Source organism: Gasterosteus aculeatus, chromosome 17 (genome assembly GCF_964276395.1).
Source record: "Gasterosteus aculeatus chromosome 17, fGasAcu3.hap1.1, whole genome shotgun sequence".
NCBI classification, from domain to species: domain Eukaryota; kingdom Metazoa; phylum Chordata; class Actinopteri; order Perciformes; family Gasterosteidae; genus Gasterosteus; species Gasterosteus aculeatus.
Genome location: NC_135705.1, coordinates 17,607,948 through 17,621,262, shown reverse-complemented (window position 1 = coordinate 17,621,262; position 13,315 = coordinate 17,607,948). Strand labels below are relative to the sequence as shown.

General features: G+C 42.8%; 2 protein-coding genes across 4 annotated transcripts; both read right to left on the bottom strand.

Annotated features, from left to right (window-relative positions):
• Positions 1-2,678: 2,678 nt before the first annotated feature.
• Positions 2,679-11,066, bottom strand: rbm5 (RNA binding motif protein 5). Of its 3 annotated transcripts, none has more exons than XM_040204478.2 (25): positions 10,874-11,066; positions 10,593-10,645; positions 9,461-9,638; positions 9,189-9,347; positions 8,980-9,049; positions 8,502-8,575; positions 7,832-7,915; positions 7,494-7,554; positions 7,051-7,116; positions 6,798-6,958; positions 6,531-6,628; positions 6,337-6,424; positions 6,184-6,252; positions 5,873-5,939; positions 5,571-5,671; positions 5,311-5,467; positions 4,962-5,050; positions 4,666-4,842; positions 4,391-4,531; positions 4,206-4,292; positions 3,866-4,051; positions 3,699-3,773; positions 3,488-3,591; positions 3,218-3,347; positions 2,679-3,132 (listed from the first exon to the last, which is right to left on the bottom strand). In XM_040204478.2, exons 2-25 carry the CDS (start codon positions 10,607-10,609, stop codon positions 3,007-3,009), a joined length of 2,565 nt encoding a protein of 854 aa, XP_040060412.2. In that variant the 5' UTR covers positions 10,610-10,645; positions 10,874-11,066; the 3' UTR covers positions 2,679-3,006. The 3 variants fall into 3 exon arrangements, with proteins under 3 accessions (XP_040060412.2, XP_040060414.2, XP_040060413.2); XM_040204480.2 differs by having other exon boundaries at positions 4,206-4,289; XM_040204479.2 differs by having other exon boundaries at positions 10,961-11,037.
• Positions 11,067-11,778: 712 nt separating this feature from the next.
• brk1 (BRICK1 subunit of SCAR/WAVE actin nucleating complex) lies at positions 11,779-13,220 on the bottom strand. Its single transcript, XM_040204545.2, has 3 exons — positions 12,989-13,220; positions 12,383-12,465; positions 11,779-12,282 (listed from the first exon to the last, which is right to left on the bottom strand). Exons 1-3 carry the CDS (start codon positions 13,104-13,106, stop codon positions 12,256-12,258), a joined length of 228 nt encoding a protein of 75 aa, XP_040060479.1. The 5' UTR covers positions 13,107-13,220; the 3' UTR covers positions 11,779-12,255.
• Positions 13,221-13,315: the final 95 nt, after the last annotated feature.

Here is a 13,315-nt window from a genome sequence, read left to right as displayed (position 1 = left end):
AATTGCAACGGCGACTTAAGAAACGAGTTTAGCTGCCGAGATGGCCCGGCTTATTTCCATTTCCCAGTCTCTCGCACTTCCCTCCCTCTCCCTCTCGGGTTCATCTGATCCAGCAGCTCCCTGCGCCGGCGCAGCCTGAGGCCCGGGTGGAATGTGGCGAGCTTCCCCTTCGCTCACGCATGTGAGAACAGTAGGCTGCCTGAACACTTCACACGGAGGTGAGGAGGTCACCCGTTGCCTCCGGCGGACAAGTCCCACGTAACAAAACCAACGCACTAATTGACGTTAATTGCATATTTGCGCAGCAAACTCCTAGTCCCTAACGAATAATGACGAAGATGCTCATGAAATATGGCACATGTGAGTTCAGCAGCTGAACTGTGCTCGCAGAGACGTCGGAATAGAACAAAACTGTCCAGTAATGTGGAAAATAGTTTTTAAAACAACACGTGACAAATAGCGGCACAAAACTCCTGCTGGAAGACAATTGTAAAACATCATGACGTACACACATCTACAATGTCTGTTTAAAAGTGTCCGGCAGGTTCACCAAGACGCCACCAAACAGAAACGTGTCTAAATCCATTAGACTGGTTGAGTGGCTCTTGCAGGGACCCGTAGAGGCTCGATGAGGTTTGAGGTCGTCAGTGGTCCACAGTTTACACTAATCCTTGTTTATACCTCCGTGCACATGGTCCTCTGGGGGCCTGGGGGCGAAATCAGTGTACGAATTTTCAATATTAACCAAAAACACAGAGTGTAGTGGGTCCAACTCCCAAAACGAGAGGGTGAACGCCCAACGACCCCACGCCTGCACGCTCCCACACGCCGTCATACTGAGACGTTTTCTTTCTGCGAGCATGATTCACTCGTAGGTTTCTGACACTAGAGCCGTACAGTAAAACTATTAGTGGGCATAATAAGACTAATGCAAGCAACGGTAAAACAGCTGGACAGCCAGCATGCAGATGAAAACGACTACGCTTAAAACGCACGCCGAACGGCATAAATGAACGTCGCTCCGACGTGCGACTGAGGCAACGTATGCACAGGGCGCGCCACAATAAGGTAATAATGTTCTCAAAGTTTATTGGACTTAGTAAGGCCCCCCACAGAGGGAGGGATACGGCTCATATTGCTTAAGCTGCAGATCCGTTTGATATTTGTGAGAAAGCCGTATGGGAATATAAGCATAGTTTCCACCTCGGACTGCAGGAGTTGGGCTGTATTGTTACAATATATTTATATAACAGAGGAAGGTGTGAGGTTCAGAACATTTCTCCCCGGGTAGCGAAAGTATCAAACAACGAGGTACCGAGATCCCCAAGAAAAAACCCAAGGGATGTATTGTATTATGTTCCATCGTGTAACACACTCTGTTTGTGTAAGACGGTCGGAACAGAGACTCGCACACTGAACAGCTCTTCAAAATCATTGCAATAAGGTGCACAGGCAAAAGCAACGCTTTATCAGTTCAGCCTGTGTGCTGCTGTGTTTAACCTGGGACAGATGTTCATTCTCCATTCATAGGATGGTTTAGTTTTATCTTCATCACTTTCCACTAACAAACCAATGCACCAAGACCTTGAACTCTTTGATCAGAAGAAACCACGAAGCAACAGTTTTTTAAAGTTATTACAGGGTTGCAAAGGGGGTTGGGAAAATGTGAAATCCTCAACACAATAACCCAAAGATACATTATTCCAGTGGAACAGAGAGAGCACCAGCACCGTGACTGGATTGGCGCTATCGGGGATTGTAGGAGGCGGGACATTTCTCACCGTGACATAAAGGGTGCGGAGACCTGCAGAAACGGTCGATCCATAATGACTGACAAGTGGAACGTGGTCGGCGTGGAAACTGGCTTTCCAGCTTTGTGTCACTGGGCAAACATATCGTCTGTGTCACGTTCAAAGAAAGATTAGAGTGCAAGGTCAACAACTGAATCCCAGGAGCTGAAAACCATTTGGTGTGCGAGTGGAGGACACCGGAGACGGGTGAATGCCATGAACAGGCTTCCTCTGGTGGAAGGACACACTCACAACAACTGTACTAGTTCCACTGAATGCATGCTGCAGCAAGGCTTTGGGTAAAGAGGAAGAGTGGAGAGGCTCACAAGTACCTTGATATATTTATCTATTTATATTTAAATATATAAATCTACACCCGTGAGAATTTCCCCCCCCAACCGGTTTTATTAAAGTGTGACAAATATTCAAATAAATATAATATTCTAATTTTCTGAGATGCAGCGAATGAATGAACCTAAAAAGCTGTAAGCCATATTCATCAACATTAAAATAAATACTTGCTAGAAATATATTCCCCTGTGTGAAAGTAACCGAGTATAATGTTTTGCATTAACTGAAATAAATCATTGCAGTAGACAGTTTAATTCAAAGTAATTTACCCCATTTGAGAGAAATGAAGAGTGTGTTAAGTAAGAAATATAAAGATTAAAGAGTTTTACCTGATAGACCAACATCATCTACACTTTTTTTTTTTTTTTTTTTACAGTTGGCCATTTCATTTCCCTATTTTTGCTTTTTTAACTAATTACAAACCTTAGAGATAGACAGTCTTTATCTTATTTTAAAATTCCTTAAGGAATATGCCTCCTCAATACTTTCAGAATTTGTTGCATGTAATTTTTGCCATGAAGTATGAATGCAGACAAACATAATTGACTTCATTTATTTTCTGTATAAACAGAAGAACACTTTTGTAAAAACTGTACATTTGTCTAACATGCTGAGACAAAAAAAAGAGAAAAAAAAGGCATTTAAACGGAAGCAAAAGGGAAAGTAAAGTTACTTTTTCTATGTACAATTTATAAATTATATTACTCTCCATCCTATGCCTCCGTTACAGATCGCTTTGTCTTGGTGTACTCAAAAGGCAACGTCTCTTTTGCTTCCACAACATTTCACTTTTTTACCCCACATTGTTGTTGCAGACGCAAAAAGAAGCAAATGTCCCTCCGGACGCTTCATCCCCCGATGCGACTCACTCCAGCTCCGTGAAGCGAGCGAACATGGCTTTGCGGACTGCGTCTTTGTACGTGTCCGAGGCAGAGAGGGTGTAGTTGGTGCCTTTAGTACCAAGTCCGGCTCCTTTAGTTCTCAGCTGGGCCTGAAGAGGAAGACCGCAAAGCGTCACAACTCCACTGAGTACTGATGCTGAGAGGAACTGGTATCCCAGTAACGGTTTAGAATACCTCGATCGGTGTGGTGATCCCCTGCTGGTTGCGGCCGAGACCTTTCCCCTCCTTCCACCCCATGGCCTGCAGCATCTTGTTCCCGATGTTGTCACTGTTAAGACCGTCCTTAGTGGGCTGCTCATAGTTACTGCACAGAAACAAGCAACATCTTAATGCTTGACATATTCCAACAAAAAGAAGACATGAACCAGAGCTGTGGAACGACAGACAAATATAATTCAAGTTTCGGAATAAAAAAAACGAAAACAAGCAAGAAAAGTTCCTTACATGACGACAGGTGTAGGTTGGTTAAACTTCTTCTTTTTGGGGGCTGGAGGTTCAGGGATGCCATATTTTTCTCTCCTCTCAGCCGCGCGGTCTCTATATTTTAGCTATTCACCAGCAGGACAACAACATTTGATCATTCAAAAAAGAGTCCCAATAACAAGAGCAGCAATTTGACTCACCGGCAGCTGGTTAGTTCTATGTGAAGACTAACCTCGGTTTCTTTTCTCTCCAACTCTTCCAGCTCTGCTTCGGTCAATCTGGATCTGTGGAAAACCTCCAAGTTTTTCTTGGGAAAGACGACATGAATGACAGTTAATCACAGTTTTCTTCACTGACACATTGGACTTCTTGAGAATTCATCTTTGTGTGCGATCTTACCTTGTGCAGGTCAGAGAGCTGCTGATGTCGAATTAGACTCTCTTTATTGGGAAACTGTCTCCTACAAAGCAAGCAGGCCAACTTCGTCCAGTCTGTCAGCTTGTCCTGGCCTCCATCACCAGCGTCACAGTCCGCTGCCCCTTCCTCGGGGTCACTGTCTCCACTGTAGGCCGCCACGAGGCCACACTGACCCCACCACAGGTGGACAAAGGCAACTTCGTTAAGGTTGTTAATATAAAAAAAAGCAACTCTTGTATTCAAGTAGATGTATTTACAATGCAACCAAACCAGCTTTGACAATACTTGCTTCAACTGTGCCATGGAAGAAGAAAACACTCACCTTGGAACTGTTGACTGAGCTGGTCGGAGGCTCCTCTTCGGGGCCTCTGGGCACCTCTGGCATGAGTCCCTCCAGGCTCCCTGCCTGCTAAGAAATAGAATTTAAAAACAATCAGTAAATCCATTTAGCTCAATATTTAAGTCTATAGCTCCCACACGTAGTCAGACATCATTCCGCTGGCTTACCTTCTTTTCAAACAGAATGAAGCCAGCGTCAGCAGCTGCTGCCTCCTTCCGCTCCTCTTGACTGATCGTCTGAAAGCCACCTTTGAAGTTCTCTTTGTGCTTGTTGAGACTTTTTGCCCACCGTTCCATGTCTTTAGCAATCTGAAAGAATAAGAACAGTTTTGTCCATGAGAGCCAGAACTAAGAAAATATTCAGAAAAGCGACACTGGATTAGAAGTAGACAAAGCCTTAAAACAATCCAGTTTAGTCCAGTCCAATTTAAAAAAGTCAATACCTGCTGAGCAGTCTTGCTTTTGGGCTTTTCTTTTTTCTCCTTTCCCTCTTTAGGTTCCTTTTTTCCGGCGGCCATGTTGTCTTTTAGCATAGCATTTGCGTCGGTTGAGGCAGGCACGTAGGTCTGCTTCTCACTGTCCCAGTACAGATACTGCTGGGTCTGAGAGTTGTAGTAATACTGGAAGGTAATAAACAGCAATGCACATTAAACAACATGAACTCCTGTGACTCTCACCAACACGACAGGGAAAACCGGTGACTCCCACACAGAGGGGGGGGGGGCTGTGCACTACTTACGTGAGTGTTTGGGTCATAGTAGAGGCCAGTTTGAGGATCATAGTAGAAGCCCGAGGACTCGTCATACTGATAAGTGGACGTGTCAGGAACTGTTGAATACAAAAACACACAGTTATCAACATCTACCGGAGAGACCTGAAGAGCGTTGACAAAAAGCCATCCAATCAAAACAACATCTTAAGTTTCTATTATTACAGCACCATTGACGAATCAATAGGCGGCCCATGCCTTAATATTCAATAGACTTCCACACTGAAGTCATGTGAAATGGCAAGCTGGAGGACACTCTGTACGTACGCCCCCGCCCCCCCATGACAGGACAGTTGTTGGGGATCTGGTGTGGTCATACCAGTGCTGGTGTCAGCTGGCTGTCCCGAGGCTGTTAGTGTGCTGGCGGCCGTAGAAGTGGAAGCAGCTACAAGGCCGACGGGCACAGACGCAGCGCCAAGGCCTGAAAAGTGCCCGGTGTGCGCTTTTGCTTCCAACTGCTGAGCAAGTGACAATACCTGCAATGGTTATTTAGAAATGGGTCAATACTACAAAAGCATAGTTACACAATAGAACAGTAGTTGTACATAGTTACAGAATTAACAAAGATGTGCATTTTACCTGAACAGCCGGCTGCGCAATAATATGGGGTTGGTAGACTTGGGCAGTTTGTGCGATTACTACTCCGGCTGCAGTTGGAACAAGCTTCACACCCGGAGCAGCTGAAATTGTAAACACAAAGCTCTGTGAAAAGTTTTCAAACACTTGCTTTAAAAAAAAAAAAAAACGGCAAGTGTGCGTGTGCGCGCATGAGCGAGAAAGAAGGTTGACCATAATAACAATACGTTGGATCATCGAAAACATTACTAGTTTTAAAGTCTATGTCTGTCGAACATGTCCGTAGGGCTCAAAGCATTACATACCTCCTAATATCCCTTGTCCCTGGGAGGTGCTGGCTACCGCTGCCTGCTGATAGTATGTATGGTAGTCCTATTGAAAAGAAGGGTTAGATGAATACAATTCTGGAACTTTGTACAAAAACACCTCACCGTGTCAAGTCAATTTCCGCCCCAGAAGCGGTTCTAGATACTTGCCAGCGTAAGTTATTCCGTGAAACTAAATTTACACAAGTATTTATCGAATGCATCCTTAAAGCCAACAAACTGAACGATAGAGAATGGCTCTGCTCCTTCAGTTGATGAGCGACAACGTTGGCTGTATTTTTTCTACTGACCTGGGACATTGGCGTATAGCCTTCTTGCAGGTAGCTGTACTCTGACATTCCATCCGAGCTCTGCTGTGGCTAAAAGAATGGTGAGACAGTCAGTATGACGTACATTGACAATGAGCGAGCATAAACAGGATGTTAAGCAGATTATTGACCGACCTGACTTGAAGACCACTGGGCCGCTGCAATGGCTGTGCTGGCCACAGAGAAGGCACTGACACGATTCCCATCAGGCAGTAGAAGATCCCTTTTACAGGCCACAGGAAAAAAAAGTTGATTCCCAATGTTAATTTAGGGTTTTGCTGTGTCAGTCAATATGCCAGATAAATATGTTCAGGCACTCCAATACTGACTTTCTAGCACTCTTGGCATAATCCACCCCAATGGTTTTTCCATCCAGTTTTAGAGGCGGCTGCAGTCCTTGTAAGATGGTTAGCAGCTGAGAGGCCTCCTGTGAAAGGGAGGATTTCCAATTTGAAGTGATTCATCAAGGAGAAACCCGATGGGTACCAGATGCCAGATCCTTGATAAGTACTTGGTTGTGTTACCAGGAAATGATGACGCTGACTAAAAGTAAAATGAGACGGTTCTTTTTTTTACATATTAAAAGAACATCTTACCAGAGGGGAGGACAGCTGTACAAAGGCAAAGCCTCTGTTCTGGCCAGTCTGCTTGTCCTTGATGAGGCGGATGTTGTTAGATGAAAGATTAGCGTATGGTGACAGGATTTCCAGGATTGCTTCCACGGTGGCCAGAGAAGCAACGTTTCTCAAGATGATTGCTGTGCAGGTCAAAAGTCTCTGATTAATAACCAACACCATGGAAAAGGGACATTTTTTGTTCAAAACTGCGCAGGATAACATAATTCCTTACTGTCGCCATAGAAATCGCCGCTGGATTGACCGTCGGAGCCTCCAGTATTACTGCTGCTTTCACTGTCTGTTGAAAACGACAGAGAAGTAAGACGTGCATTAACATAACATTCAGAACTGTGTAATCCAAATAATTGAAAGTGGGATATTGGGTGATAATTGTCTAATTGGGTCACTGTGCTAAAACGAGTTGGGTGTTTAAAATATGAGCCTTTTTTGTAAACTTCATTGTGTATGGTGTTTTATCTTCATGTTGCATTATTGCCAGGCAGCAGGGAAAGAAATGCATACCATTTCCAGTCAATGCACTTTACCGCCATCTGACAGTGACAACACTAATGAATCCATATCATTTGGTTTTTGGGGCCTCCACATCACCAAAAGACAAACTCAGGCTGCTTGGATGTCTGCAGTCAGCGGCCTTTGGTTGATTTAACTACTTACCGGCTTTGGCTGCTCCACACCTGAAGCACTTCAGCCTCCTCCGGAAATTGTACAGGCCACACTGCAAGTAACCGTTCACATCATTTTTATTATACACCTACTAAAGCCCTGAACAGTGCTGCCTCAGAAAACAGGCAAGCTATGCCATACTTACCTGGGACATAACCTAACCTTTACCGCTTATTCAAATGTAGACGCACTACAAAATAAGCTGACTGCAACAGTTGTAACTCGTGGGCCGAAAATATTTACTTCTTAGGTCTGTGTGTGTGAAACGTGTTCTGTGGTAGCATTTTGGGACACGGCGGCCATGAAACCAAGACACATCATTAACTTACAGTGTTGCAGAGCCAGTCTTCATACTTGTTTCTGGGATGACTGTAGTGCATGTCCACGCTTTTGCCTTGGATGGTCAGACGTTTCTGAAAGAGGAGGACAAAAGTCACTCAAACATTCCTGGCAAGTACCAACCTCAAAGGAGCAAGCAGTGTTGGAAGGAGGAGGAGGGGAGAGGGACCCCCAACAGACAGCCTTTGTGTTAAAGACAAGACAGGCACACGATGTATATGTGAGCATGATGTATAGAAAGTTTTAAGTGTTTGGGACCCGAGTGCCCAGGCTGAGCTGGAGCAAAGTGTACAGTGTGGCCCTAACAGGCATGTTGACTGCTTCAAAAGAAAGGAGAAACAAAAAGGAAGAACAAAAAAAAAAAAATCATCCTTTAGTGAGGAATAGGCTTAAAAACAATTTTCAACTCTGAAGTATCATTGAAGAAGCAGCAGATGCTACTGCCATTAGTTAACTGAAAGATAAATCTCTTACAACATTAAGTTGATAATTATGTATAACATCATCTCTACTAATTTAGAAATCAAATATTTTGCTCTGTGGCATACATCCGTTGAGTTTTTTCGGCTTCCATACTACTTAGACAATGCACTATGGTTGCCTTGAGTTATTTTTCCATATCCCCAAGATTAAAACTAGACTTGGCGATTGTGAAGCAACCTGATTGGTCTCCATCCATCGGGTAGCATCTTGCAAGTGATAAAAGTCCACGAAGGCGAAACCACGGCTTATACCTAGAGACAGCATTCAAATATAGACGGGAGGCGTGTTAGTTAAGAGTCCATGGGCATATTATTCAAAGTCTTCCACAAACTGCTTCACGACCCAGGCCCTGTTTGGTACACAATAGGCCACTTCATAGGAGTTTTTCCATAGCAAGAATTCTCGCTGAATACCACTTTTTGAAACACACTCTATAACAAAGTGTGTCTGCCAAATGAATTTCTGTTCAACTGGTTATTGCTGCTCTTACTTACCTTAAATAGATCCCCATTGAACTGAAATGATTTGTCTAAAATCCAAATTGATAATAGCCTCTCCTAGCTGCTATGGGAAAATAGGTCTGAATGGAAGCAGATTGGCCCTATGGTCAACGACTGGGTGGGAGGTAGAGTTCCGTCATCCATCTAGTTCTCACCTGTTTTCTTTTTCATCAGTCTGACATCCACTGGCTGCGGCCCTTCCAGTTGGTCTATGGCAAAACAAATCTGAACAATGTGCAAATGGTGCGTTACTATTAGATTCCATCCCCCTTTATTGAGGCATTACACTTTGCAAATTTTATGGGGAAAGATTTTAACAACCATAACAATATTCAATAATGGCAGAAGAAAACTAAGGACTTACATTGTCTTCGGTGACATTAGGAGACAGACCCCAGAGCATGATGGTCTTGCTTTTCTTCTCGTCCCCAGGCTCCCTTCTATAATCCTGCTCTGGGTAGTCTCCATCGGAGTGATAACCATCTTCTGACCTATCACTATTACGTCGTTTTCTTTCTCTTTGCTTAGAAAAACAAAATGGATCAGTGTATCAGTTAATTTTGTATATCATCCAACAATACTTATATGATATAATGCTTCCATTGTAACTCAATGATATTAGAATGAAGAAAATACCTCTGGACTGTCTCGTGAGCCTCGACGATCTCCTTCAAAGCGATCACTGCGTCTCTCTTCGCCCCAGCGCCGCATGTTGTTATCTCGCTCCCGGTCCCTCTCTCTTCTCTCGCGCCAGTCTGGTTCATCACGTGATTGGTCAGAACCATATCTGCCGCTACGTTCTGTTCGACTAATCCTGTTCAGGGAGATGTGGAAAGGCAAAGCAGAAAATCTGTTCAACAAGTCTGCAATTGCACAGAAAATCATTAATATATGACTCAATTATTGTATCAGCAACCTCACAACATAATTCCTTGGTTAACAGTACACAAATCAATAAGCACGATGCTGTGTATTTCCTCTGTTGTAGGGCCGATGTCTAGTATGGTCAAAGATTTAAACTACAATTGTTCAACACACATTCAGTTGTTGAAGTAATTTTACCTGAACTTTTTCACATTTCAAATTTGAAAACCGTAAACAGCGGTTTTGGTATTGCGGTAAATTGCTTCAAACAATTGCAGAATGGATATACAAATTGATTTTCCTGAACTAATTTTTCAATTGACCAGACATGATGCAGGAAGACAGACACTATGCAAGTGTGCAACAAAATAACCACAAAACAAGTTAGCGGTTTACGATAGTGTTTGTGCCAATATACAGCCATGACACGCAACCTTCTCTCAATTTGGAGAGCATATGGTCGAGCTCTATTATGTAGATATACATTATAATTTTCTTGTATTAAAATAATTTAGGTAGTTACTAATCAAGATTCAATACGCCATTGAAATTAAAGGGTAACAATAGTGCAATTATTTTCTACATTACTCCACAACTTTGGCATTTTTAGGCCCAATGCGAACACATGATTCCGCATGCATTATGGTCCGTTATTACGATGTTACGTGGACGTTGAATGTTGCTACGGTGGAATGGTGTGGTTACACATCCACAAACGTATAACGAGGTCAAACGTGAACAGTTATCAGCTTTCGCAGCTCCAATGTAAAACTCGACGGCAGGAGTTGCAGATGGTATTTAACGTTAGGTTACCATCCGATTAGCAAAAAATAAAACGAACGCTGCCATTTTATTAAGGCAGGCCCACCATGGCGAAGCTAACGAGTAGCTAACACTTACTCACCTTTTATCAGCTTCCATTTCTCCCGACTGCGCACACACACCCGAGTGACGGCTCTGGAAAATACAAATGCAACACGGCGGTGTTTCAATTGTTTAACAACAGTGAACATTCCCACAACAGTCAAACCTCCGTTGGCCGGGCTACGATGCACACGGCTAACTACTCGTAGCGTTAGCTAAACCATAACATGGATCCGGCCTAGTGTTAACAAGTAGACATAGCTTCAGCGAGAGGAAGACGTGCGTTGTTTCCGTTTCCAGTATGAATCTACAATTACTCACCTATGTTTTTTGTTTAAAATGTTAATACCCACAAGTAGGCTTTCAAAATAGTATTTGAATAACCGTGGGGAAGATAATTCATCTCACGTTCAAGGACTCTTCTCAGCACTACGTCGGTGCCTTCTTTGTCCCAAGATGCATTGGTGTATAACCCGGTGCATTGTGGGAAGTGAGAGCATATTGCACCGTATTTGCCTCGTAGACTCAACTTTATTCTGATACAGTACGCCCCCAACAGGTCCTGACAATGAACGTTAGTTATGATAGGTATTGACATTATAGGAAATGAACTCGAGTTCACAACTTGTTATAGCCAACGTTATAACCTGTCTGCCGATGTTAAAGAAGGAGACGCGCTTTCTCATTAAAGATCGGTGTTTGTGTTTTCGTGTGGTGCCTGAAAGTACACTTCACAAAAACACGTCCAACCACTTAACAGTTTGGCAGTGCAACTTTATTATCTAGATTATCTTTACATAGTTATATCTACAGTAAACTATTTTGTAATAATGTAGTTATTAAAATACTGCATTCAATTGCATTAAGCTATAAAACCTATGTAGCAATACTAAGGTTTCATAATATATTTGAATTCCAATTTTAACTCTTGGCATTAACACCTGTGTATTGGACTCACATGTGGTGTCCCACAATACTGTGTATATAATAACAATGATACATCAAATATCTTACTTTGTTGACCAGCTCTCATATGTACATTAGTGTAATGTGTACTATGCATGATTGTTTCAATTTGTCCTTGTTGAACCTCAAAATGTCAATATATGTATCTTCCGGTTAACCTTTCTAGTCTGAGAGCTACTGACCATTAAACTATTTTATATTAATAACATACCAAGTCAGTAAATGTGAGTAACTACAGTAAAGTACAACTTACAACAAGATCATTGTTCAGTATTTATTACAGTTATTAAATCGTGGAACATTACCAAACAGTTCACGTTACAAGCATGTCCTCAATAAAGATGACTACACAATTAATTGTTCAACTTGGCACACAAGGATGTTCCCCTTTCACAAATCTATAAAGGTGGTAATGACAATGCATACAACACAGATGTTCAAAAGTTGCGTTGATACTGGTCCGTAATTGAGCTCCATTTTCTTTTCAAACTAATTCTTTGAGCTTATTTTTTTTTGTTTTTCCCACATTGATGATTCTTGAGTCAACACCCAAGGCAGGCCCATATGTTCTATACAAAATTGTCATGAGGCAAAACAACACAAAACTCCATAAAATATAAAAATGGTCCACATGGTCCCATAAAAAGGAGGGTGGAATTCCATCAGACGTTTTCCAAAAATTAGGCAGGGGGGGTGGACAGGTAACTCTGGGATACTATGAATTTCCATAATGATTTCTAGGTCAAGGTCTCTCCTTTCGTCACCTGCAACCGAGACAAGTAATTATGCAATGGTATGTCTTTTTGAAATATTCAAACAGAGAAAGGACTTTGGGTTGCACACATTACAAAGCAGTTTACTTACTCTCGCCTCGATATATTCAATCCTCCTCTCCAAAGCCGTCAGCTTCTCATTGAGGGTGGCCAAGCGGGATCGACACGACATATCTGAGGAGGACACATTGTGAAAAGACATACAACGTTAACGATAATCGGTCACGATTTTTTTTAAGTACAGCTCGTCGCTTATGGTAGTACACAAATATAAAATACAAACGACAAAATATGACAACAAAGATCATCGTTTAATTCCAGGGGGTTATGATGCTGCTGGTAGCTAGCTTGAATGTGACTGACAGCAGATGAGACAACCGAGCTGTCTCAACCCCTTTCATCTAGTAACTTAAGTCTTATCTTGCAATGTTTTGAATCTTTTACCCGCAACTAACACCCGACGAGCTAAACGTGAGGAAACCAAACAGAAATCCTTCCCGGAGGAAACAATAACAAGCTCGCGGCTAACGATAAAGCTAACTGCTAACTGGGAGTGGCCATTGAAAGCATCAGCAGCAATGCTAGCAGAAGCAGAACTAGCTAACGCTAGCTAGCTCGAGCTAGGTTAGCTCTCTGGACGAGGTAACACTGTACGCAAAACAAATCGCGCCCTTCCAACTGGGCGTGAAAAGCTTACCGAATGAGTTAAGAAAGTCGGCGATTTTTTTAATGCTGCTCGTAATGACTTCGATATACTCTCGATTCGCCCAATCCTGGTGAATCTCCCGTTGCACTGGATCTTCCTGGCCAGCCATGTTGGACGAGTCGTAGTTTCGGCGCAGCGCGGAACCGAGCAGAGCCCCCCCGCGTTCAACCAGGAAGCACAGCGGAGTCTGCTGCGGCGGTTATTTATATATATTTATATATATTTTATTGTATTACGCTTCTCCACTGTATGGTGGCGTTATCTAAGTGTACTATGCCAGCATTAGGTAACTACTTATGTGGTTGGGACAGATTCTTT

What these genes read in the sequence shown, in the direction of transcription:
- rbm5 (XM_040204478.2), bottom strand. An exon ending in CTAATGTCACCGAAGACAAT is followed by an intron (nt 9,050 to 9,188) that starts GTAAGTCCTTAG and finishes CACATTGTTCAG; the next exon opens with ATTTGTTTTGCCATAGACCA. An exon ending in ACTATGACCCAAACACTCAC is followed by an intron (nt 4,843 to 4,961) that starts GTAAGTAGTGCA and finishes ATTACCTTCCAG; the next exon opens with TATTACTACAACTCTCAGAC.
- brk1 (XM_040204545.2), bottom strand. Translation starts at nt 13,106, where the DNA reads ATGGCTGGCCAGGAAGATCCAGTGCAACGGGAGATTCACCAGGATTGG. An exon ending in CGACTTTCTTAACTCATTCG is followed by an intron (nt 12,466 to 12,988) that starts GTAAGCTTTTCA and finishes TGTCCTCCTCAG; the next exon opens with ATATGTCGTGTCGATCCCGC. An exon ending in TTGAATATATCGAGGCGAGA is followed by an intron (nt 12,283 to 12,382) that starts GTAAGTAAACTG and finishes TCTCGGTTGCAG; the next exon opens with GTGACGAAAGGAGAGACCTT.